Below are 27,314 nucleotides of genomic sequence, written 5' to 3' on the forward strand. Positions count from 1 at the left end.
GAGTGAGGGGCCTGAGGGCGGGGCGGAGTGAGAGAATTGTGCGCGAGCCCGGGAATCCCGTGGAGGCCCAGGCCGGTGCGGAGGGGAGAGAAGGCCGGGGGCGGGGCGGGGCGGGGACACGCGGGCTGGGCGGGGACACGGGGGCGGGGCGAAGAGTACGGGTGAAGAAGTGCGCGTACCCGCGAACTCCGCGGAGGCGGGAAGAGCGGGCGGGGCTGGGGGCTGGGCCGCGGGGAGCTCCGCTAGCCCTGCAGTATACGCTCGCGGAGCTACCCCGAGGCCTAGGCGAGCTGGTCGGCCCGAGGTCCAGGCGAGCGGGTGGGCGCGGCGGGCTCGGCAGGCACCTGGGGGAGGTGGGAACGGGGCTGGAGTAGGCCACGGAGGGCGGAGGGGGTGGAGAGGGAAGCGTGAGGGGGCGGAGGGGACCGGGAGGGGGCGGAGGGCGAGGGCGGGGGGATGGTGAGGAGACGCGCGGCGCGGAGGCGGGCGGCGGGCGGGCGCTGTGGGGCCGCCGGCGCGGGGGCTGCGGTGGGAAAAGCCTGACGAAGGTCTTTAGCCCTAGAGACACATGAATGCCAGCCCATGAACTTTTTTGAGTTTTGAAATAATGTTTTGACCCCCCAAAAGGGAAAAAACGATTGCAGTTACTACATCTACCAGATTTAATGTAGGATGTGGGTTCATTAATGTATTTTATATAACTTGGGGCGTGTATGGGTGTTTAGGGCTCTCGGAGGTCTTGAAACGGCCTGGACTTAGGAGGCGCGTGTGTTGGGCTGGAGGTGAGGGGCGGAGTCGGGGCAGCTTTGCCTCGGAGGGGTCCCCAGCGCAGATGGCACCGGGGCCGGAGTAGCTGTGTTCTCCTTTACACGGGAGTGCCAGGGGATGCCCAGGGGATGCCAGGGGAAGGGTGTGGTTAGGGAGAAGGGGGTGGTTACGGAGAAAGTGGTCGAGGACTAACCTGGAGGGGTTTCTGGGAGGAAGGATCTGAAAGGGCAGGTGAACGGGAGGTGCGTGGGTAGTTCCGCAGCTCTGGATTTCGAGGGCAGGACAAGACAAAATTCCCACTGTGTGCCAATAGCATCACATCCCATCCCAAGTTATGACAGCCCACATGTCTCTAGACATTGTTAAGTGTCGCTGAGAAAAATGGGGCTATAGGATAAAACCCATTGTCTTTATTTATTTATTTAAACCCATTGCCTTTAACCTGACTTTTAAGATCCTTCATTATCTGTTCGCAATCTACCTTTCCTAGAATTTGAATCTGAAAGAATCACCAAATGCAGAAATTCTTTCTTTAGTTTCCTTCATAGATTATTACCTAGTCTTCTTGGACACTTTCAGAGATGGAAAAGATTTTGCATCTTTACTTTTTTCCAGAAAGTTCTTATATCTATGATGTCTTCCTGCTTAAAATTCACATTTGTTCAGTCTAGTTGTAAAAGAAAAATTCTAATCCTTTTTCCATTTGTGAACACGTGTGATATTAAAAATTATAGTCATATTTCTCTCATTTCTTGAAATGTTCCAGCCCCTGTTCTTTTAGCTTTATCTATGTAACATTACAGATTGTCAGAACTTTTTGCTCTCCTCTGAATAATATCAAGCCTGATAATGTCCTACTTAAAATGTACTGCCTAGCTCGGCAGGTATTGCTCAGTGGTTGAGCATCGACCTAGGAACCAAGAGGTCACGGTTTAATTCCTGGTCAGGGCACATGCCCAGGTTTTGGGGTTGATCCCGGGTGGGGAGCGTGCAGGAAGCAGCTGATGGATGATGTTTCTCTCGCATCGATGTTTATATCTACCTCTCTCTAAAATCAATGAGTACATATTTTAAAATGTACTACCCAGAACTGAACACAGCATTCTGGATGTAGATCGCACTATAAGCATATTACATATGCATGCTTGTCCATCTTCCTTGACTCTGAGCTTGAAGGCAAGAACCAAGTTTTAGTCACTATCTTTGTCTTAGGTATAGTCATCTTTGCGTTACTAGCACAGTGCCTGAAAATTTGATGGAGTGCAACTCTTTTACCTTTGGGAGCAGATATAGTACACTCTGGCCTTAGAGTGACTTTGTAATGAACCTAGCCTATCCTATATAAAAAAAAAAGCCTACGATGCAAATTGTTTCCTCAACCAGGAGTTTGACCAGGGGGCAGGGCGGGGAAGGGAGGCCTTCCAGGCCTGCAATAGCAGGCGGCCAGGGAAGGGAGGTGCCCCAGCCAGTAGCTGCTAGGAACCCTACCTGTGTACAAATTTTGTGCACTGGGCCTCTAGTATATTATAGAAAAGCGTTCTTAGGCCATACAAAAACAGGTGGCAGACTAGAATTGGGCTCACAGGCAGTCATTTGCCAACCCCAATCTAGACTAATCCTTCTGTGATTGATTTTTTAAGTCTGAGTAGATAGGCTTTTACTTTTATCCTTATAATATCTTATTGATTGCAACCCATCTTTCTAGCTTGCTCAGATCTTTTTGTGTGCTGATTCTGTCATCTGGCATATTAGCCAATTAGTGTCATCTGCAAATTGATAAGCATACTTTTTTCATCCTTAATTAATAAAAATATTGAATGGGGATAAGGATAGAGGTCTTCCACATAAGTATTGTTTTGTTTTGTTAATCATCATTCTTTTAGTATAGCCATTCAGAGTCATAAATATCTACCTAAAGTACCACCTGTCAGCCAACCCACATTTCTCCATCTGTTCCATAGGATATCTTGAGAAGCTTTATCTGAAGTTTTGTTGAAATGTTCAGAAAAGATTCCTAATTGGTAGTGACTCCATTAAACAAATGTATAGGTATGGTGTAACTTTTGTGACCTAAAGTTACTTCTGCTTCCTATTTTACTACATTCTTATTTACCTTTTCAAAGCCATAATTTTAATAATGAAATTTAATAATTTTGTTGAGAATTAACATCCAAGTTCATCAATCTATTATTTTTAGGAATTCACAATCTTCTCAAACTAAGGATTAATATTTATATAATACCAGTCCTCTGGTACCAGTAGTAATAAAAGCAAGAAAAATGCACGAATAAAAAATATTAGAATATATGCCTTCTTCTTGACCAGTCTTACCACAGTTTTAATATTGTCATACTAGATTTCAAAATCACAATAAAAAAATGAATTTTATGCCAATAGACATAAAAAATAAGAAGAAATGGATAATTTTCTATAAAATATAAATTCCAAAATTGTTTCAAGAAGGTGTAGAAAACTTGCCCAGGCCAGGTAGCTCAGTTGGTTAGAGCATCATCCAAATACACAAGTTCAATCCCTTGTCAGGGTACATACAAGATTCAACCAATGAATGCATGAATGGGTGGAATAACATCAGTGTTTCTCCCTTTCTCAAGTTAATTTTAAAAAGAAGGTACAGAAAACTTGAACTATTGAACTTGAAATAGTCAAAAAAAATCTACATACAAACATTTTATCAGGCTTATAGGATCAAATAACCCCTATCTTTTAAAAATTATATATATTTACTGATTTCAGAGAGAATGGGGGAGGTAGAAAGAGATAGAAACATCAATGATGAGAAAAAGCATTAATTGGCTGCCTCCTGTATGCCCCACACTGGGGATCAAGCCTGCAACCTGGGTATATGTCCTGACCGGGAATCAAACCGTGACCTCTTGGTTCACAGGTCAACGCTCACCCACTGAACCACAGAAAAATGAGCCAAGGATAAGAAAAAGCAAATAACAGACGAAGAGGCCTGAATGGCCCATAAACATATGATAATGGTATTCAGCTCACTAATAATCATGGAAATACAAATTGAAATCTTATTGAGATACCATTTCACACCAATGAGATTGACTATAGCCAAAAGTCTAACAATACCACATAGATCATGGTTAGACTTTGAGGAAGCAGAAACTCTCATACAATGCTAATGACAATGAAAATTGTTATAATTTAGAGATCAAATTGATCAATTATTGACTTAAAAATATGCTGATTCTAAGTTTCTGCAATTTTATTTCTATAAAGAGAGTCTTTCCGTCCTGGCCACATTTTCTCAGTGGTTACAGTGTCACCCGCAGACTGAAGGGTGGTGGGTTTGATTCCGGTCAAGGGCATGCAAGTACAGTGGGGCCTTGACTTACGAGTTTAATTCGTTCCGTGATGGAGCTCATAACTCAAATTACTCGTATGTCAAATCAAAAAGTGAACGAGTGAGACACGTGATGCTGGGCTGATGTGGCGTTCACTGTGACGTTTGCTGCACCAACTAGCGGTGGGGCATCTGAAGCTGGCTCGTAACCCGAATTTTAGCTCGCAACTCAAAGCAAAAAATCGGCGAGAGACGGCTTGTATCTCGAAAAACTCATTAGTTGGGACACTCGTAAGTCAAGGCACCACTGTACCTCGGTTGAAGGCAGGATCCCCAATGCTGGTCCGGGCGCTTGGGAGAGGCAGGCTATTGATATGTCTCTCTCACATCGATGTTTTTTTCTTTCCCCTCCTTTCCACTCTCTCTAGGAATCAATGGGAAAAACATATTCACTCCTCAGGTGAGGATTTGGAAAAAAAGGTAGCAAAAGGAACCATCCAAGTTTTCAAAGAATAGTACATATTGTTTATGGAGACATATGTATGATAATAGTATAAAATATGGTTAGGAGGAACTGGGATTAAAGACTTTGTTTTGCTTTTAAAAAAAATATATAGTTAGGAGGGATATTCCTCAGTTTTAGAATAGCTATTACTTCTGGGCCATGAAGGGAATGGGGCCAGTGAGGGGCTACATATTTCTCAAAAAGAATTTTTTTAAGTAGATATAGCAAAAATGTTAACATTTATTACCTCAGGGCAATAATGCATAGTTGTTTAATATATATAACACTAGAGGCCCGGTGCACAAAAATTTGTGCACCCGGGGGGAAGGGGGGTCCCCTCAGCCCGGCCTGTGCCCTCTCACAGTCTGGGACCCCTCGAGAGATAACGCCCTGCTGGCTTAGGCCTGCTCCCTGGTGGCAGAGGGCAGGCCCAATCCCTAGGTGCAGCCCCTGGTAGGGCTCAGAGTAGGGCCGACTGGGGAGTTGGGGCACCGCCCCCTGTCATGCACAGAGCAGGGCGGATTGGGAGGTTGTGATGCCACGCCCAGTCACGCTCAGGGTAGGGCCGATTGGGGGGTTGGGGCACTGCCCCCTGTCACACTCAAGGCAGGGTCGATAGGGAGGTTGCGGCGCCACCCCCTGTCACGCACAGAGCAGGGCCCATCAGGGGGTGGGGGCGCCGCCACTGTCACACTCAGGGCAGAGCCGATGGGGAGGTTATGGCTCTACCCCATCACACACAGAGCAGGGCCTGTGGAGAGGGGTGGGGGTTGTGGCACCGCCCTCTATCACCCACAGAGCAGGGCCGATCAGGGGGTTGGGGCGCTACCACTCTCACACTCAGGGCAGGGCCGATGGGGAGGTTATGGTTCTACCCTGTCACACACAGAGCAGGGCCCGTGGGGTGGGGGAGGGGGGGTTGGGGCGCCGCACCCTGTCACACACAGAGCAGCAGAGCAATCAGGGGGTTTGGGCGCTGCCCCCTGTCACGCTGATCCCGGTGCTGGGAGGCATATTACCCTTTTACTATATAGGATAGAGGCCTGGTGCATGGGTGGGGCTGGCTGGTTTGCCCTGAAGGGTGTCCTGGATCAGGGTGGGGGTCCCCACTGGGGTGTCTGGCCAGCCTGGATGAGGGGATGATGACTGTTTGCAGCTGGTCACACACCCTTCAGGGTGGGGGTCCCCACTGGGGTGCCTGACCAGTCTGGGTGAGGGGCTGAGGGCTGTTTTCAGGCTGGCGGGTGACTGAAGCTCCCAACTGCTCCTTTTTTTCTTTTTTTTTTTATTCTGGGCCAGCTTTAGCTCTGGCTCCAGCTCTGAGGCCTCTGCTGCTGAAAGCAGGTATCTGGTTTGTTTGTGTTCTATAATCGAAACAATGTATAACTCCAGCTCTGAGATCCTGGCTCACTGAAAGCAGGTTTCTGGGGTTTTGTTTAGCTTCTATATTTGTTACAGTGTTTCAAACTGCAGGCTCAGAGGCCGGCAAGGCAGGTGGGGAACATTGGTTTCCTCCGTCACTGAAGCAAGCAAGCCTCATGTTAGTTTCAAGCTGCCTGGCTGCCAGGGGCCATCTTGGCTGGCAGTTAATTTGCATATCTCCCTGATTAGCCAATGGGAAGGGTAGCAGTCGTACGCTAATTACCATGTTTCTCTTTTATTAGATAGGATTCTCTGTATTTTGTCATTTGTTTATTTGTAATTGTCCCCTTTTTTTAAAAAAAAAACTGGGATCAGCCAGAACCAGTTTGGCTCAGTGGATAGAGCATCGGCCTGCAGACTCAAGGGTCCCGGGTTCAATTCCAGTCAAGGGCATGTACCTTGGTTGCGGGCACATCCCCAATGGGGGGTGTGCAGGAGGCAGCTGATCGATGTTTCTCTCTCATCGATGTTTCTGGCTCTCTATCCCTCTCCCTTCCTCTCTGTAAAAAATCAATAAAATATATTTTAAAAAAATAAAAATAAAAAAACTGGGATCAGTGTGTGAAGGGTATTGGAAGTCTTCCTCAGTTTTGTAAACACTCTTTTAATTTTTTGTAGATACAGCTTTCCCAGCCACTTTGCATCTATATATTAATTTTTGCCCTATCATCACCAGATCAAGGAGGAGGGTGAGTGAGATCTAGCAGAATCATCTCTGTCTTCCTTATCTGTTTTACCCACCAGGGTTCATAGTAGAGCTCAATACTATCTTTTCAGGATGTTTCTATTAAACTTAAAATGTTAGCATACAACATAAATGTCTGTAAGTCCATGACCCAAGTGAGTGATTTAGAATTTGAAAATACGTAAAAGGATGTCTTCTCTCTTACATTTCTACTCAAAAAAAAAAAGATGATGTTTAAGATATAAATAATATTGCTTGCTATTTCAGTTGATAAATGTATTGATAAATAGTCACAAAGAATCTGTTTTTATGCTCCAGGTTTTTAAAAATAATTTCAGAATTATAATAATTTAAGAAATTAACCAATTCACTTATGTCACCTTAGCTTTTTAACTATTTCTCTAGAATTATTGAGGGCTTTTAATTTTAGAAGCAGAAAAATTATGTCAGTGTTGTCAGGGACTTGTTTTGTGGGGTAGTGTTGTGGAAATACTCATATTTTACAGATTATTCCTGGGAGAGGTCTGAAGTTTACTTATGTAAATAAGCATGTTAGCGTCCTTCCCACTTGTTGAATAGCTTGGTTGTTAAGCTGTGTGCTAGGCAACAGGCTTTCTCTCTTCCTTTTCTTAGATAAAGTGCAGAGAATCAAGAAGAAGCTTTTGTTATTCCTGTGTTATTGTTTTATTTGCAGGTTAAACAGTTTAAGATGAGAAAAGTTGATCTCTGTTTGAGCTCTGAGGGGACTGAAGTGATTTTAGCTACATCGAGTGATGAAAAACACCCCCCTGAAAATATAATTGATGGGTAAGAGTTACTATTTTCTTTCTTTCTTAAAGTCTTGATATTAGGTCAGTGAACCCCTTGAGTACTGGGACTATGTGTTTTATAATAACTAACACTGTTAAACATAGTTTAATAAACGTTTGGTGCAGTAGATAATCTGACAATTTCCACCTTTGGCCCCATTTTTGAAATTAATTTAGTTGCATATGTTTAGGTTTTGATCCTTTTCAAATAAACTGACCTTTACAAATAGTTTTTTAAGAAGTAGTTTACCTCTAACTGGTTTGGCTCAGTGGATAGAACGTCGGCCTGCGGACTCAAGGGTCCCAGGTTCGATTCCGGTCAAGAGCATGTACCTTGGTTGCAGGCACATACCCAGTAGGGAGTGTGCAGGAGGCAGCTGATCGATGTTTCTAACTCTCTATCCCTCTCCCTTCCTCTCTGTAAAAATCAATAAAATATATATTTTTAAAAACGAAGTAGTTTAATAAGGCAAAACCTCAAACAACAACCACCACCTCATTTTATGGAAGTGTACATTCTGGTTATGGTTTTATTTCAAGTTTTTCTTAGTAAATAGGAATATAAACATTGTAACTTTCTATGCACTGCCTATTTCCATATTAGTCAAAGCAACATCTTTGCTAAACTGAATGCTTCACTCACTATCTGCTATCTACCTGCATTGTTTGGCTCTTGGCCTCTTAATATTATTCCAATTTTCACTCGTCACCATGCTAGAGCTTATTCTAGGTAAAGATGAATATCATTCTCAGACTTTTAAATTCCAAGAAAAAGTAGATAATGGAAGAACTCTGGCTATTTTATCACCCTCTTGAGTTCTCTTTCTTGGTATTTGTACAATGACCAGAGTTTCACTAATAGAATAATGTAATTTTAGAGCTAGAAGGACTTATGAGTTCATCTTATGTAAACTTTCATTTTAGACTCATGGTAAGACAGTCCTAAAGAGGTCAAGTACTGTTTTGAACTATTGAAAGCAGAGCCAATTGTAATACAGATCTTGTGGTTCTTTGGGTTCTGTTATGAAGCCCATGTATCTGAGTAAATATAAGCAACTCATCCTCTTTTTTTAAGCCAAGTTGTTACCTTCTTTCTGACATTTCTCCTTTTCCCTCAAGGAGGATGAATTTACCTTTTTTGTTGGACTCCTGTAGAATTTGGTAGTTACCCTATTACCTTATTTATTCCTTTGTAATTATTTGTTTAATTTTGTTTCTTAATTGTGAATTCTTAAAAGTCAGAGACTATGACTTGTTCATCTTTAACTCCGTAGTGTCTTACAATATTTGTTGAGTAGCTTACTGAATTAGACCATCAATTAGTAGTCAAACTTAACTAATATCGGAGAGTAGCTGAGTATTTAAGCATACATATATACATGTACATACATACACATATGTGCATATGTTACTTTTCATTTGCATGGGACTTTATTGTTTCATAGACTCTATGTTATTTGACACACACTGTAAACTTGGGAAATAAGAAGCAAAAAAATAATTATTTTCAACCTCATTGTAAAGATGATGAAAAGAATGATCAGAGATAAAATGACTTGCTCAACATCACACAGATAACCAAGAATCAAGATTAACACTCATGTCTTCTAACTCCTAGTTTGGGGTTCTTTGTACTATACTATAACTCAAACTTAAGGTGTGCATCAAAAATTTGATATCTGCTTTTTGCCTGTGCCTCTTAATCCTTCTTACTTTTTAATTCCTAAAATTCAGGTCATAATAACTTATCCCACTCTGCCTTGGAGTAGAGAAATTAATGTGGGAACTGCTGTGAGAATACATAGATGTATATAGATCTGCCTTAAGTTGTTTGCCAGAAATAGAGATCTTTCCATCATATCAGTCCATATTAATGAGTGACTACAGATATCATATTCTTTTTATTAGACAAAACCCTTAGTACAAAAAAACTACATAAAAGTAGTTACTGACCCAGTAACTGAACAGAGTACATTGGAGACTTTTAATCTGTATCCATGTCCAACAAATACAATTAGACTTTATTAGCAGATATTAAAAATTATTCTTGCCCTAACCGGTTTGGCTCAGTGGATAGAGCGTTGGCCTGCGGACTCAAGGGTCCCAGGTTCGATTCCGATTCTGGTCAAGGGTATGTACCTTGGTTGCAGGCACATACCCAGTAGGGAGAGTGCAGGAGGCAGCTGATTGATGTTTCTCTCTCATCGATGTTTCTAACTCTCTATCCCTCTCCCTTCCTCTTTGTAAAAAATCAATAAAATATATTATAAAAAATAAATTAATTAAAAAAAATAAAGTTCTTAACACACTATAATATTAAAAAAAATTATTCTCTGCTCATAAATTGGTTTATCTAAATGAAAGTAACCATAGAATTATTTGGAGAAAACAGTGCTATAAATTTGCCCCAACTGAACAGTGCTCCCAATTCTCCATTTCCCAGAAATAGGAATTAAAGAAAGTGATTATATTTCTACTTACTCTTAACTCTACTTCTTTTCTGTGGCATTTAATATATTAATGAAAAAGGAGAAAAAAATTCTGCACTAGAAAAAGTGAATTAAGAGAAAAAGAAGACTAGTGGGGCAGGGACATGTGCTAGGGAGCGGGAGCAGCTGGGGAGAGATCAATGGGGGGAAAAGGAGACAAGTAATACTTTCAACAATAAAGAATTTAAATTTTAAACAAAGATAGTAAAAAAAAAAGAGAAAAAGAAGATAAAGAGAATTAGTGGGTTTTTTTGAATATTATAAAAGAATACTAGAGTTCCAGTTAAAATTCCTGGGTAACTGAACTATATGTGTTACTCTTTGAGCCTCAATTTCCTGGTCTGAAAAATGTGGATAATACCACCTTTCCTAACTACCTCAGAGTTGTGAAAAAAAATCATGTGAGAAAATAAATACTAAACAGTCATTAGCTTTAAGCCTTATTTAAAACAATTTTGATGACTTCAATAAATATGAGGATTCAGTTGTATGTCATTTTAAAATCCATGTCTGCTCATACTATTTGATGTTATATTGGTTGTGTTCATTAAAAGCACCCAAGAAAAAAACATAGGGCAATTAAAAGCCATTTAATTTATTTAAATAAATAATATTTAAAACCATATAAATGTAAATTTTAAAAATTGTGAAATATTAAGCATAATATTAAAAACCCAGAATCGTGAGTTAGGAAACCCAGTTGCTGCACCTGCTGCTGCTGCTGCTGCTGCTTCTGCTGCTTCTGCTTCTTCTTTTTATAACAGCTTTATTGACATATTATTCACATGCCATGCAATTCACCCATTTAAAGTGTACAATTCAGTGACTTCCAGTATATTCCCGGAGTTATGCAACCATCTGCACAATTTTAGAACATTTTATCACCCCAAAAAGAAACCTTGCAATCCATTATAGTCACCCCATATTTCCCTTATCCTCACCAGTCCTACTTTCTGTTTCTGTAGATTTACCTATTCAGATATTTCATATAAATGGAATTACGCATATGCAGTCTTTTGCTTTTTTTAGTTGCTGTTTTCAAGGTTTACCCATGTTGCAGTTCATATCAGTGTTTCATTTTTATTTCCAAATAATATTCTATTGTATGTATATAGCACATTTTATGTATTCGTTTATCAGCTGATGGATATTTGGGTTGTTTATACTTTTTGGCCACATTTCCCCAATCTTATTTTAAAATACCAACTTATAGATCCAGGAAACTCAGAAAACCCCAAGCAGGGTAAAAACAGAGGGACCATCCCGGCCACTTTGGCTCAGTGGTTGAGCTTCGACCCATGAACCAAGAGGTCACTTGTTCACTTCCTGGTCAGGGTACATGCCCAGGTTGTGGGCTCAATCCCCAGTTGGGGGAATGCAGGATGTTTCTCATCAATGTTTCTATCTCTCTATCCTTCTCTCTTCCTCTCTCTCTAAAAATCAATTTAAAAAATTAGGGACCATATAATAATCTGCTAAAAAATAAAAAAATGTTGCCCCAGCTGGTTTGGCTCAGTGGATAGAGCGTTGGCCTACAGACTGAAAGGTCCCAGGTTCGATTCCAGTCAAGGGCATGTACCTTGGTTGCAGGAACATCCCCAGTAGGAAGTGTGCAGGAGGCAGCTGATCGATGTTTCTCTCTCTTTGATGTTTCTAACTCTCTATCCCTCTCCCTTCCTCTGTAAAAAAATCAATAAAATATATTTTAAAAAAAATAAAATAAAAAATGTTAAATAGCTGGAGGAAATAATACATTAAATATAGGGAAACAATAGTAACAGTGACAGCTGACTTTGCATCACAAACAGTGAAATCCAGGTGACAATGAACAGTATTTTTTAAGACTGAAAAAAAGAGAAATAACCCCCCCCCCAAAGCCTGTCTATCCAGAATTCTATATCTAACTAAAATATCCTTCAAAAATGAAGATAGAATAAACACATTTTATTCAACACAAGTAGACCTGCATCACAGGAAATGCTAAAGGAAGTTCTATAGGTTGAAGTGATATAATACTTGATGGAAATTCAAACCAGCCCTGGCCAAGTAGCTCAGTTGGTTAGAGTGCCAAGGTTGCAGTTTCGATCTCTCCTCAGGGCACATACAAGAAGGAACCAATGAATCCATAAATAAGTGGAAAAATAAATATCTCTCTCTCTGTCTCTCTTCTCTCCCCCCCACCCCCCAATCAGTAAATAACATTTCAAAAAAAGAAATTCATACCTAAGGAAGAAATTAAGTTCATTGGAAATGGTAAATATTTGGATAATATGAAAAAGCAACCTTTTTATTTTAAGTTTTTTGAAAGACAACTGACCACTTAATGGGGAAAAACAAAACACTGTACTGTGGAATTTATTACATATGTATTAAGGTACAGGATCATGAGCCTGCATGATGTGTTTGCTGGATTTTAACTGACCCAGTGTGACTATAGTAATGGGAGATGATAGCATAAAGGATGAGGATATGATACTTTAATGATGGAAGACCAGATTATTATTTAGAGTCATAAGATAACATAGTAAGGCATTTAGATTTATAGGCAACAAGAGGCCACTGGAGGCTTTAGACAAGAGTGACATAAATTCTATGTTTTTAAATAATATATCTGGTAGTAGTAAAGAATTATTAAAAGTAGGGAGAAATTAGAGGCAGAATGAGTAGTTAGAAAGGGATTACAAGAATCCATAGGTCTTTTTTTTTTGAATACTTATTCACTAGAATGTCGTGAATGTTTAATATTTATTTGGCTATTTTTCTCTCTCTTTTTTTTAATTAACAATAGGAACCCAGAAACATTTTGGACCACCACAGGAATGTTTCCCCAAGAGTTCATTATTTGTTTTCACAAACGTGTAAGAATTGAAAGGCTTGTAATCCAAAGTTGCTTTGGTAAGCAATTCATACATTAATTTTCATCGTCTTTTAATTTTCCCATAGGCAGAGGACACATATTAATTTTTGGCAAAATTTTTCTATGCAGCATGGAATCCAGCTTTATTGCTAGGTAGGAGAGTTGGGTGTATGGGTTAACTGTCTTGATTACAGTTAGACCCTATGAAACTGCAAATTTGAAACCCTTCCAAAGCAAATAATAATTTCCATGCAATTTACTATGTGAAAGTCTTTGGCAAAAGAGCCTATTATGAACATAAGAAGCCAGCTTGCCAGAACGCTAGATTTCTTGACATATTTATTACAGATTGTTTGGCTTGGAGTTCTCTGTTAAATTCTTTCTGGAAATCTGATAACTCTGATTATTTGCATTGGCTAATTTTGATTCTTACATTAAAAATGACATTTTCTGATGGATTTAGAAGGAGAATCTCCCATTAGAATATCATCCTAATCCTGTCTTTATGTATCTGTAAGGATAAAGTATATCAAACAGAATCATGGCAGGAAACAGAATACACTCCAGATGGTTCAAATAAAGAGACTTTATTGATGGGTCTACTTACAAAATTATGTTCTGGCTCCAGAGACTAAACCAGGGATGTGAGACACCCAGAAACTGGCTACAGCAGGATGCCATTGCCACCCCTGAGCTCAGGGAAGGAAATAGTGTTTTGGTTTTGGAGCCCAGTAAAGGTTGGAGCTTGCCTGGCAGGAGTAGTAATCATGAAGGAACACAACCACTGTCAAGACACAGCACTGAAGCAGGAAGGGAGTGGAGAAAGAAACAGCCTGATCTCACTTCCCCACTGCCCTCCAATTTCCTCTCAGTGCCACCCATTGGCCAGATGACCCGTAACCAGTGAGCAAGTGAGTCCCAGAGATACAGTCTGTGGGGATTATCCCCCCAGGGCACAGAACACAGAAGGGGAAGAATGGATCTGGGGTAGCTGGAACTGGGTTAGGGGTGATGGAGAAAAAATGGTGCAGAAGGAAGATGACTGCATTCCTGTTAAGTCTTTCTCCTGTCATTAATTGTAGAGGCTCTGGAGTCAGACAGACCAAACGTTTGAATTTTAGTTCTGGCACTTACTAATTCTTTATCATTGAACACTTTGCCTGACTTCTCTAGGTTGCCCAATTTCTCTAAGCTTGTATCCTTATCAGTAAACTAGGTTAATATTACTTTTTTCATAAGATTATAGTAAAGAGTAAATGAGGTAAATATACCTGACTCATAGTAGGTTCTCCTTAAAGGTAAAGACGTATGCCCAAGACTACTAATGCTATTACTACTATTAATACCAATATACAAAAAAATCTGGATGATACCAAATTCAAAAAGGCTCCAAAGCTCTGTTATATGTTTGCAAATATTTGTAAGATTATAGTGACACAAGATTGCATTTCCCCATAGGGACATACAGAAAAAGAATAAATGATTTTCAGAAAATGGTCTTCCTAATCCCAGTTCTTTGTGCATTGCCACCAAAGCCTGACAGTCTCAGAGGATAAAAAGAATATAGGAACAACAACAAAGAATCAGTTCGATAATTAATCCTTTATATGTTTTGTTTATTTACAATGTTAGTACGGACCTTGCAAATTGAAAAGAGCACATCTAAGGAGCCAGACAGTTTTGAGCAGTGGATTGAAAGAGGTATGTGCTTGTTTCACCAGCATTGTTCTGGGCATGATGGAGGGGAGAATTGTCCTTTGACTCTGTACTTCATCTACAGTTAGATGAAAAATGATCACCTGAATGATTCTTGTGACATATTTAGAGCCTAGAAAGACCCAGGTTTCAATACAAAACTGCTTCTTTACTTATTGGGTATGTAACTGTTAACATGTTACTTAATTTTTCTGGGTTTGTGAATCCTTATCTGAAAAATGGAGATGATACCTATGGTTTTTATGGTTTTTACCACTTATGGTTTTTATGAACAAAATTCTGGTATATGCTAGGCAAACAATAAATATTAGTTTTGTCTTTCCAGCAGAATTGGTAGCCTCTAGTTAAATACATATTGCCTTCATGTGTCTATCTCCATTCCTTCACAAAATAACATGCAAATAATAGTAAAGGAATAAAAGGAGGCATAAACCTAGAATGACAAAAAATAAACAAACAGAAAACTAGGAGACCAAAGCAGATGTGAGAGATCAATATATATTATGAAAGAGCCTTAGCTGGTTTGGCTCAGTGGATAGAGCATTGGCCTGCAGACTGAAGGATCCTGGGTTTGATTCTGGTCAAGGGCACATGCCCGGGTTGCAGGCCTGATTCCCAATAGGGGGCTGCAGGAGGCAGCCAATCAATGATTCTCTCTCATCATTGATGTTTCTATCTCTCCCTCTCCCTTCCTCTCTGAAATCAATAAAAATATATTATACACACACACACACACACACACACACACACACACATACTAGTAGCCCATTGCACAATATTGTGCAGTAGGCTGCCCACTGCTTCTGCGGGAGCTGGCAGGAACCGCGGTGCACCGCCCGGAGCTGCGCTGCTTCCACCAGAGGCAGGAGGGAGCTGCGCTGATTCCGTGGGAGGTGAGAGGGAGTCACGCCACTTCTGCTGGAGCATGGAGGGACTCGTGCAGATTCCGTGGGAGGCGGAAGGGACCCGCACTGCTTCTGCGGGAGGCAGACCCACCGTCTTCCCTCCAGGCCTGCGCTCAGCTGCGGAGGCTACAGGCCAGCCCCCTGTCCCTGTCCATGTCTGTTCCTGCCAGAGCCGCCTCCAAGCCTTCGCGATCAGGATCACAGGCCACAGGCAAGGCAGCTCCTGGGTCCCGGGGGTGCCGCCTTGCCTGTGGCCCGGCTTTCCAATTGCAATCACTGGCTGGGGGGCGGGCAAAGGCACCCAGTTCTCCAGCTCTTGCCTGCCACCTGGGCTTCCGATCACCATTCTTCCGTCCTTCCCCTTTTGCCTCCCATCATTGCGCCTACCTATGCAAATTAACCGCCACCTTTGTTGGCGGTTAACCGCCATCTTTCTTGGCACTTAATTTGCATAATACCCTGATTAGCCAATGGGAAGCATAGCGAAGGTATGGTCAATTACCCTGTTTGTCTTTTATTAGATAGGATATGTTATGGAAGAGAGGATGCCGATGGAGAACTTCTATAGTTGAATGGAATAAGTTATAACCTAAATGCCTGCCAAAGAGAAACTTAATGAGAAGCAAGCCAATTTGCCTAACAGAACCCAAAAAACTTCTAGGACTTGAAGGGAAATGGTAACATAGAAAATGCGAGTGAGGCAGAGCCAGAAAAGAGGGGTCATTAGTTGAACATCTATATACAAAGTAGTTGGACCCTAGGTACCTTCTCCTACCCCAGAAGCCAGGTGACCACTCATTCCTCCCATAAACCACGTGCAAGGAGTGAGTGTATCCTCCCCAAGGAACATTGAATGTTGAGGCTCAGAACCCAGGGAAACCAGGCATAGTAGAGACATTTCATGAGACATGGAGTTGAAAACAGGAATTTAGGTGGAAGCCTGCATATTGAATAGTGGGAACTCCTCCTATGCTCTGCTATTTATGAAGCAACCAAGAATATAGCCCCAGCCAGGAGATGGGAGAATTCATCTTTGGAGAAACTGAATGGCCCCAGAAAAAAGATCTATGGATGTTGACAAAGACTAGCTCATTCCTGGTCACCCTGTTGAGCTCCACTAGTCAACAAGCCTGGCTCATGCACATAGTTTTCAAATGATGTATTCATAAATAACAAAAGACAGCCAAAGATCACCACACATGTGATGAAGACCTCAAACCCTGAGTGTAATCAAGCCTTTAGCTTATATTTCCAAGCTATAGGAAATATGCAGGATAGAGGAACAAATTAAATGAAACCATGAGGAGGCAAGATGATAAAATGTGGGGCATTCTACAGGACAATTGACCTGGTCTCTTCGATAAGTCAATGGCATGGAGGAAAAATGTGTATGTGGGAGGGAAAGCAGTTCAAGTTTAAAAGAGAATTCTGGAGAGAACCAAGATGGCGGCATAGGTTAACGCCGGAGTTTGCTGCCTTGAACAACTACTTCAAAAGTGAAACTAAAAAAGGGAACGGACATCACCCAGAACCACAGGAACACTGGCTGAGTGGAAGTCCTACAACTAGGAGGAAAGAGAAACGCACATGGACACTCAGAGGAGGCGCAGTGCTGAAGTCAAATTCTGAGATGTGGAGTGCGCGGAGCGGGCTGGCGGCGGAGGGCATGGTTGGCGTTTTCAATCGGGGAGGGAGTCGCAGACTCTGAGCTCCAGATACAGGCGAGTCTTTAGGGACCCAGACTCAAACGGGAGAAGCGGGACTGTCTGGCTTCGGTCAGAGCGAGTGCAGCTTTCTCTCCGAGCTTTGCAGCGGGTGCTGGGACTCAGAGAGGCAGAGCCCCTGGGGACAGGACTGAGAGCCGCCATAACTGCTCTTTCCGGCCCACCCTGTTGATCCTGTGCGACCCGCCCCGCCCAAGCCCTGCACAGAGGCATTTGCCGGATAGCCTCAGGCAAGGGCTAGATTAGCACCTCCCTAGAGGACAGAAGTTCTCTCACTGAAGACACAGCTGATTCTCATAGCCACTTGGCCTGGAGGTCAAACCCTCCCTGGAATTAGCTACAACAATCAAGATTTAACTATAAGACCACGAACAAAGACCACTAGGGGGTGCACCAAGGAAGCATAACAAAATGCGGAGACAAAGAAACAGGACAAAATTGTCAATGGAAGATATAGAGTTCAGAACCACACTTTTAAGGTCTCTCAAGAACTGTTTAGAAGCCGCTGATAAACTTAATGAGATCTAAAAGAAAACTAATGAGACCCTCGATGTTATATTGGGGAACCAACTAGAAATTAAGCATACACGGACTGAAATAACGAATATTATACAGACTCCCGACAGCACACCAGAGGAGCGCAAGAATCAAGTCAATGATTTGAAATGCGAGGAAGCAAAAAACACCCAACCAGAAAAGCAAAATGAAAAAAGAATCCAAAAATGCGAGGATAGTGTAAGGAGCCTCTGGGACAGCTTCAAGCGTACCAACATCAGAATTATAGGGGTGCCAGAAGATGAGAGAGAGCAAGATATTGAAAACCTATTTGAAGAAATAATGACAGAAAACTTCCCCCACCTGGTGAAAGAAACGGACTTACAGGTCCAAGAAGCGCAGAGAACCCCAAACAAAAGGAATCCAAAGAGGACCACACCAAGACACATCATAATTAAAATGCCAAGAGCAAAAGATAAAGAGAGAATCTTAAAAACAGCAAGAGAAAGAAACTCAGTTACCTACAAGGGAATACCCATACGACTGTCAGCTGATTTCTCAACAGAAACTTTGCAGGCCAGAAGGGAGTGGCAAGAAATATTCAAAGTGATCAATACCAAGAACCCACAACCAAGATTACTTTATCCAGCAAAGCTATCATTCAGAATTGAAGGTCAGATAAAGAGCTTCACAGATAAGGAAAAGCTAAAGGAGTTCATCACCACCAAACCAGGATTATATGAAATGCTGAAAGGTATCCTTTAAGAAGAGGAAGAGGAAGAAAAAGGTAAAGATACAAATTATGAACAACAAATATGCATCTATCAACAAGTGAATCTAAGAATCAAGTGAATAAATAATCTGATGAACAGAATGAACTGTTGATTATAATAGAATCAGGGACATAGAAAGGGAATGGACTGACTATTCTTGGGGGGAAAGGGGTGTGGGAGATGTGGGAAGAGACTGGACAAAAATCGTGCACCTATGGATGAGGACAGTGGGTGGGGAGTGAGGGCGGAGGGTGGGGCGGGAAATGGGAGGAGGGGAGTTATGGAGGGGGGGGGGGGAAGAGGAACAAATGTAATAATCTGAACAATAAAGATTTAATTAAAAAAACAAAAAGAGAATTCTGATTTCAATAAATCAACTATAAAAAGACATTTTTGCATCGGTCGGGAAATTTGCATATAGACTCTGTACCATATGATATTAAAGCATTATTTTAAATGTTAGTAGAATAATGGTATTGTGGTTATATAAGAAAATATCATTATTTAGAGATGTATAATCGAATATTTGGAAGTGGAATATCATGATGTATTAGACTTGCTTTAAAAATTTTAGCAAAAAAATTAAATCAAGTATGGAAAAATATTAGTAAATGTAAAATCTAAATGATGAGTTATATATAGGAGTTATGTTCTGTCTTCTTTTATGTTTGTTTGAAAATGTCCAATGTTTCATAATTTAAAAAACTAAGCAAATGAAATAAGAGGTTATTATTAACTTCTGGTCAGGGAGGAGTTAAATAAGAAAATGTGATCATAATTTGTTATTTATTTCAGCAGCAAATAACATGTATAGAGACTAATTTTGCCATCAAATACTGATTTCAAAATTGAGAGGATGACAGGAGGGGAAAGTTGCCAGAGGAGGAGAAAGAGGATATTAGTTTAAATTTTCACCCATCATAATATAGAGTCAGTAAAAAATTGTTAAGTCAAGAAAAGAAATATAAACAATATAATTTCAGGAAAAATAGCTTTAAGAGTTGAAAACATTTACCTGGAGGGAGCAGGACTATAGGATTAAGGAGAGGACAAGCAGGGGATTACTAATTTTCATTGCCCCAGAAAAAGGTTAAGAAACAGAAAGCAATACATAATCTTACTTCCCAGAGACTTCCCTTTGTATACTATCTGCCTTTTAAAATTATGTACACTATTTTAATACAAATAAAATTAATTTCTAAATAATCTTAATATTTTTATGATATCAAATATTTCATGGTTCCAAAATAATGTTTGATATGATTATCTTATGACCAAATTAATCTGTCCTAAAATTATATGAGTAAAGGTTTTCTAAAGTTGGATACCAGAAAAGATCAATTCAAGGGTAGCATAATTCTGCATTATAGTAAAAATTTATTGTGAGAAACTGAGCTTTAGTTGTTGCCCATGGGAACAATAAAATGCCTCCTTTCAGGACTGCAATTGCTGTAGTAGCTTGATCCTTAAAAGGGATTTTCACAGTTTATCAATTCCTTACTTTCTATTTCTTTACTATGATTTACATTTGGATTGCCTTATGTTTTTATTCACTAGATATATTTTATAGCTCATAAGCAGTTTATTTTTCATATCTTTTATGTCAAATATCTCTATCTGTATATTAAATTTTAACCCCAAAACACTGGTAAATCTGGTTTAACTATAGTTTACCACATATAATGTTTTGCTGAACATAAATTTCAGTAGCTATCCTCATGTCTTTTAAGCCCTAACTCATTTCTGTTAAATTTATGTTTTAGATCTAGTACACACAGAGGGGCAGCTTCAAAATGAAGAAATTATGGTAAGTAAATATACTCTGTAGAGATAAATATCATCTTTAGCCAGCACAATATGTTTAAGTTTTAAACCTATTTCTATAGTAATAAAGTTAATAAATACTCTCATGATAGTATAGGTTCTGTACTTAATCAATAAACAGAGGTTATTCTCAATAATATTATAGTCTAAAGGTAGCATTTATAATTTAGGCTTTTATCTATCATAGATAGGATTACAGCAAGAATAAAACAGAATTATTCACTTTTAAATATATTTTTTATTGGTTTCAGAGAAGAAGAGAGAGGGAGAGAGAGAGAGAAACATCAATGATGAGAGAGAATCTTTGATTGGCTGCCTCCTGTACGCCCCCTACTGGGGATCGAGCCCACAACTCAGGCATGTGCCCTTGACTGGAATTGAACCTGGGACCCTTCTGTCTGCAGGCTGACACTCTATCCACTGAGCCAAACCAGCTAGGGCATGAATTATTCACTTTTTAAAAAAATATATCTTTATTGATTTCAGAGAGGAAGGGAAAGGGAAAGAGAGATAGAAACATCAATGATGAGAGAAAATCATTGATTGGCTGCCTCCTGCACATCCCCCACTGGGGATCAAGCCTGCAACCCAAGCATGTGCCTTTGACAGGTATTGAACCTAGGACCCTTCAGTCCACAGGCTGACACTGTATCCACTGAGCCAAACCAGCTAGGGCCAGAATTCACTTGTTTTTGTTTTAACTGTGTTTATTTTTTAAATTGGAGGTATTTACTTGCTTTGCTTTCTTTCATTTGATTCTGTAGGCCTTTTAGAGTAGGAATCATAAAAGGTTGAGATGCCAAAGCTGAATGTTAATTTAAGCATGGAAGGACAAGGGAGATTCAGATAAGGGGAACTGGAGCATAGGATCAGCAACAAATAAACCAAAGAGAGATGGGGTGGAAACAAGCATTTGTCGACAGCATTCCATTGAGCTTTGCTTGTCAAGTGGAACGAATGCCCATTGATGAGGAAGTACTGCCGCATCAGGAGATTCTCTGTTCCTGCCAGTTTGTCAGGTTCTGGGTTTAGACAGACACAAAAACGTGGAAAAAGTGAATATGTGTTTGTGTGTTTTATCTTCTCCCAAGGATATGTGTTGTTGTTTTTTTATTGATTTTTAGAGATAAAGGAAGAGAAAGAGAGAGAAACACCGATTGGTTGCTTCCCATATGCACCCCAACCAAACCCCCTGACCTAAAATCAAACCCACAACCTTTGGTGTATGTACGACACGCTCCAAACAACTGAGCGATCTGGCCAAAGGCAATGCGTGTGTGTGTTTTTAAAGGTGGCAGTGTTTGTTTAATTAAGGTTTCTTGAAATGATAGTTAAAGTGGTACCTTGTCCATTAAATTTCCTTTTTCACAACTTGTTGGGAGCTGCTATGAAACCTGTACTTCAAAAGAGTCTCCAGGATGTTTTTGAATCCTATTCATTCTTTTCTTTACCACCCAAATGTGCCCAATGATTGGGAAGGTGAGTTGGGGGGCAGGGGGAGTTGAAAAACTATTAGACTGAATTTGATCTTCCTGTTTTTATCCACCTTTACCAACAGGTTATGATTAGTAAGTCTCTGCTGAATATTTTGTTTCAGGACCCTCTAAGGATCAGAGAAGCTCACATCATTATAGAACATTTGGAAAATAATAAGGGGGTTGGGAGGCTGAATATCACTCATCATTTTATCACCCTTCATAACAGCTTTTTCTATATCTATTTTCTTCTAGTTATCAACCATGTGCTTCGCATATAGTTATAATAGTAATGTATGAACAATTTTGTATCATTTTTAAAACTTACTATATACAAGCTTCATAATTTTAAGATTAAACATATGCAAATAGGCAAATGCTAACTAATTTCCTTTTTCCTCCGTCATTATAAGTACTACCACAAGGAACATCTTATGCATGTTTCCACTACCACGATCTTCACCTTTTTAATTATTTCACAAGATTAGATTTCAGAGAATGAAATTACTAGGTTGAAAGATAAAGACATATTTATAGCTTTTTAATATATTGCCAAATTACTTTCCTGAAAAATTACATAAATGTAAAAGTATAGTAATGTTTCAGGGTATCATATTCTGAGGCATCTTTAACCAAAAGAAATGTTTTGTTATGAAAAATACTTTAGAAAAACACTTTGAAAAAATTGATCAGAAATGTACAGTTGTAGCCTGGCCAGTGTAACTCAGTGGTTGAGCATCAACCTATAAACCAGGAGGTCACAGTTCGATTCCCGGTCAGGGCACATGCCCGGGTTGCGGGCTTGATCTTCCTTGTGGGTCATGGCATGTAGGAGGCAGCCGATGAATGATTCTCTCTCATCATTGATGTTTCTCTCTCTCCCTCTCCCTTCCTCTCTGAAATCAATAAAAATATTTTTTAAAAAAGAAAATAAATATACAGTTGTAATTTTTAGCTCCATCAGCCATTTTACATCAAACCAAGGCTGTTATTTAGCTAATACACACTAGAATGACTGTACTGTTATATGTGGCTGGCTTCTCTTCTGAATATTATCTTGTAAATTGTTATATATTTAGACTATACTCTTGCATCAAACCCTTTTTTCTGCTAACTGCTTAACAGTTAATTAGAACTGCTAAGAGCATTCTTATTGATTTTTCCCCTACAGGCAAATGATGGCCATGCCACTTACTTGAGATTCATTATTACATCAGCCTTTGATCATTTTGCATCTGTGTATAGCGTTTCTGCAGAGGGAATAGCGGTCTCAAATCTTTCATAATAATTATAACAAAATGCTTTTGTATGTTTCTTAACAATGTATTTATTTTAAAATAAAGTTGCCACTGATGTACTTTATTTAAGGGATTTGCATCAACCTGTTTCAGTTTTTATTTTCTCTTTAACATTTTGTACAAAGGAACTTGGTATCGGTCAGCAGTAATGGCCACCATGGAGGATATAAGAAAGCTTTTCTTTTAATATATAGCTTAATCAAGGAAGTGGCTGTACATGAAAACTTAATTGGTAATACATTGTATTCCCCACAGCATCTAATAAGGTGCCCTTCCTATCTCAGTGCATTAATTTTTAAATTTATTGATTGATTTATTGATGCAAAGAATTAAGTGAGCAGTATAGTCAGTAAACAATGTATAAGTTCAGAAAAAGAGAAAGTACTTATGAGCAGGTTTCACTGAGGTCACGGAACTTGAACTGGGCCCTGCAGGACAAATCACTTTATTCTTTTTCTTTTCATTTTATTTGGTCCTGATTTGAAATCCTCAGAGAAGAGTTAGGAAATACATAATCTTACTTTCCAGAGACACCCATTATTGATATTATTTTTTGTAAGTATTTTGAATGGTAAAGGAACAGGATGGGACAGATTGGGGGGAAGCTATACTTTATTATATAGGTTGACTTTGTAAACATAAATAACTAATATAGCCAAAAATTAAAATAAAAAGCAATTATAAAACATTGACAACAAATAGAAATGAACCTAATTTTATTACAACTTGATAAACACACAGGAAAGAAATGATATGAGATCATATTTTGTCTGTGTAGTCTGTATTAGTTTCTTAAGGTTGCTGTAATAAAGTTCTGCAAACCTGATGTCTTAAACAATAGAAATTTATTCTCTCACAGTTCTGAAGGCTAGAAGTCGGAAATCAAGGTATTGGCAGGGTTTGTTCTTACCTTTCTCTTAGCTTCTGGTATTGCTTGCAGTCTTTGGCATTCCTTGGCTTATGGCACCATAGTTCCGATCTCTGTCTCTGTCATATGGCATTCTTTCTGTCTTCACGTCATCTTTCCTCTGTGCATATGTTTCTGTGTGTGTGTTTATCTTTTTATAAGGATATCAAGCATATTGAATTACGGGCCCACCCTACTCCAGAGTGACTTCATCTTAAATAATTACATCTGCAATGACCCTTTCTCCAGTAAGGTCACATTCACAGGTACTGGGGAGATAGGACTTGAATATGTCTTTTTGGAGAAACAATTGGACCCACAACACAGTTTTAATGAAATATATTTGTGATAGTTAATTTTATGTGTCTTATTAACTGGACCACAGTGGTCAGATATTAGCTCAGACATTATTCTGGATGTTTCTGTGTGGGTGTTTCTGGATGAGATTAACAACTTAAATGGGAGGACTTTGAGTAAAGCAGATTGCTCTCTACAATGTGGGCCTCAACCAATCAACCAGTTGAAGACCTTAATAGAACAAAGACTGACCTCAACTGGGCAAGAAGGAATTCTAGCCTGGAGTGGCTCAGTGGTTAAGCTTCAGTCTATGAATCAAGAAGTCACTGGTTCGATTCCTGGTTAGGACATATGCCAGCTAGTGGGCTCTATCCCCAGTGGGGGGTGGGGGAGCATGCAGGAGGCAGCCTGAGAAGATAGATGTTTATATCTCTCTGTCCCTCTCTCCTTCTCTCTCTGTAAAATTATGTTAGAAAAAGAAAAAGAATTAGAAGAAGAAATTCGGCCACCAGATGGCCTTTAGATGTGTGTACTGCAGCATCAGCTCTTCCCTGGGTCTTCAAGTCAGGGTCATGAAAAATGTTAATTAATTAAGGAAGGGGGGTCTGCTCTACATACAAAGAGAGAGGTAAGAGCTCGAATAACTGCATGTCATGTGTTTTTCTTTTTAAAAATATATTTTTATTGATTTCAGAGAGGAAGGGAGAGGGTGAGAGAGAGAAACATCAATGATGGGAGAGAATCATTGATCAGCTGCCTCCTGCACACCCCCTACTGGGGATTGAACCCGCAACCCAGGCATGTGCCCTTGACCAGAATCGAACCCATGACCTTTCAGTCCACAGGCTGACGCTCTATTCACTGAGCCAAACCAGCTAGGGCCAGCCTCTTCTCAAGTGTGAATATATTGGGTAGGGGGCTCAGTTAATTGAATTGCCCTAGGCTCCCATATTATTTTTGGGATGGCCCTCTTAGCACTATTTTTTTCCTTACCTATGATGTATATTGTGTTTATTGTCTCTCTCCCTCACTAGAATATAAATTCCACAGGAGTTTTGTTGCTTTTGTTCATGACTATATTCTCAGGGCTCAGAACAGTGCAGGTAGTAGATTTTCAATAAATATTTTTTGACTGAATAAATGAACATTGTTCGGGTTTTTTTGCATGTCTGTATCTCTTTATACTGTATAATCCTCAAGGAATTTTTAATAAAGCTGCTAATAATATACATTTTTTTATCACTTACTATGGCCCTGTGCCTATCACAGTGTCTTACATAAAGTTAAATAACCAAGAAATTTTTATTTAGAAGGCTGTATTAAAAAAGTAAAGATCTGCCCTGGCTCAGTTGGTTGGAGCGATGTCCTGTATACTGGAAGGTTGCAGGTTCGATGCTGGTCAGGGTATGTGCAGGAGGCAACTGATCCATGTTTCTCTCTCCCTCCCGCTCCCTTCCTCTCTCTCTAAAATAAAAAACAAATTGCCTGGTTCAATGGTTGAGTGTTGACCTATGAACCAAGAGGTCATAGTTTGATTCCCTGTCAGTGCACATGCCCAGGTTGTGGGCTTGATCCCCAGTGGGGGCATGTAGAAGGCAGCCAATCGATTATTCTCTCTCATCATTGATGTTTCTCTCTCTCTCTCCCTCTCTCTTCCTCTCTGAAATCAATAAAAATATATTAAAAACAAAATAAGATTTAAAAATTTTTTTAAAGTAAAGGTCTAATAACTTTTTAACCATGTTCTAAAGAAAGGCAGAGAAAGATACAAATGAAAGTTATGGTGTCTGTCACTCATTTACAGACTTTTTTTTAGAGTGTCGCAGTTGTGAATCCTATTTCAGGAATGTCCCTCTGTGCAGGGCTTCCTTTGGGGGCTTCACCTTCTAGGTGATGTTCCAAGAGCTCTTGGTAGCTTGACCCTCATGCCTTCTAAAAAATAGTATGTAACAGAGTGCATCAAAGTTTTAAACAGGCATATAGCCTTTGATATAGAAATTTCATTTCTAGGAATCTATTCTAATGAAATAATCAGATAAATGACAAGTGGACCAAGTTTTATAGCAATGCTGTGTATAAGATGAGCAACTGGAAATGACTATGCATTCATATATTAGAAAGTATAATATGTATGGTCGTCATATATTAAACTTTGTAACGGGAAATTATATATATTTCTGCTTAAAGATGGTGGAGTGAATGGAATTTTACACCATCCTCTTTCTCAAAAGTCATTGTTGACAACAACAAAAAATTATAAAAAGAAAGAGAAAAGAGTTTTAGCTTCCAAGGGGATTGTTACAACCTCTAACTGGAAAGCATACTCGCTAAGGACTGTGACATCAGGATTTGGTGAAGGAGGAGGGAGCTGAGACCTGACTTGCTTTCTCAGAGCTAGAGACTTTATCTTAAACATGTGAGTTATGAAAGGCTTATACAACAATCTGTTGATTAAATTGACACACTCTCCATCTGCAGTGGCTTCAGGAGAATAGAGAATGTCCCTGTAGTTCTCAGGCTAGTAAAACTGCAGAGGAGATGGAGCTGAAGGCGAAACCAGGCAAGATACACCAGAGCAGACCGCTGGAGGTACAGCATGGTGAAGGGAAGTGTTTTAGATAGCTCAGGCTGCCATAACATCCATATATTAGAAAGTATGATATAGTGCCGGGAGCCGGTCCATCCTTGCTGTTTCAAGGGACCTGGCATATATAGCATACTGTTCTTAATGTTTGCTCCCCTTAGCGCTGTGTGTTTTAACCAAGGTCACCTCTCCGAGAAAGGTTGTTTCCCCAGGTAGGAATTTTTCCCTGAAGTCAGGGAGGGGATGCCTCTCCTAGAAAGGTTGTTTCCCCAGGTAGGAATTTTTCCCTGAAGTTAGGGAGGGAATAAAACCCCTCAACTAAGTGCCAGGCGGGTAATTAATCACTTTAACTATGAACAATCATGCTTAAGCTACAGAATCTTTACTCCCTGGAATGGAGATAAGAAACACCCTAACCTTTGTAATAGAGATTGATAGGATTGAATCAACTGGTATAAATAC

General features: G+C 39.9%; 1 protein-coding gene across 5 annotated transcripts; it reads left to right on the forward strand.

The window, feature by feature from the left end:
• The first annotated feature begins 10 nt into the window (after positions 1-10).
• On the forward strand, positions 11-23,895 carry IFT25 (intraflagellar transport 25). 5 transcript variants are annotated; one of them, XM_081085535.1, is made up of 8 exons: positions 45-75; positions 4,516-4,547; positions 6,633-6,703; positions 7,394-7,506; positions 12,786-12,892; positions 14,487-14,555; positions 20,231-20,274; positions 22,938-23,889. In XM_081085535.1, exons 4-8 carry the CDS (start codon positions 7,409-7,411, stop codon positions 23,049-23,051), a joined length of 432 nt encoding a protein of 143 aa, XP_080941661.1. In that variant the 5' UTR covers positions 45-75; positions 4,516-4,547; positions 6,633-6,703; positions 7,394-7,408; the 3' UTR covers positions 23,052-23,889. The 5 variants fall into 5 exon arrangements, with proteins under 5 accessions (XP_080941662.1, XP_080941661.1, XP_080941665.1 ...); XM_081085539.1 differs by lacking the exon at positions 45-75 and adding an exon at positions 160-318; XM_081085536.1 differs by lacking the exon at positions 4,516-4,547 and having other exon boundaries at positions 11-75; positions 22,938-23,895.
• Positions 23,896-27,314: the final 3,419 nt, after the last annotated feature.

This window comes from Myotis nattereri (assembly GCF_964212035.1).
Source record: "Myotis nattereri genome assembly, chromosome: 3".
Classification (NCBI taxonomy): domain Eukaryota; kingdom Metazoa; phylum Chordata; class Mammalia; order Chiroptera; family Vespertilionidae; genus Myotis; species Myotis nattereri.

What these genes read in the sequence shown, in the direction of transcription:
- IFT25 (XM_081085536.1), top strand. Translation starts at nt 7,409, where the DNA reads ATGAGAAAAGTTGATCTCTGTTTGAGCTCTGAGGGGACTGAAGTGATT. An exon ending in TGTAATCCAAAGTTGCTTTG is followed by an intron (nt 12,893 to 14,486) that starts GTAAGCAATTCA and finishes TTACAATGTTAG; the next exon opens with TACGGACCTTGCAAATTGAA. An exon ending in TTCAAAATGAAGAAATTATG is followed by an intron (nt 20,275 to 22,937) that starts GTAAGTAAATAT and finishes TTTCCCCTACAG; the next exon opens with GCAAATGATGGCCATGCCAC.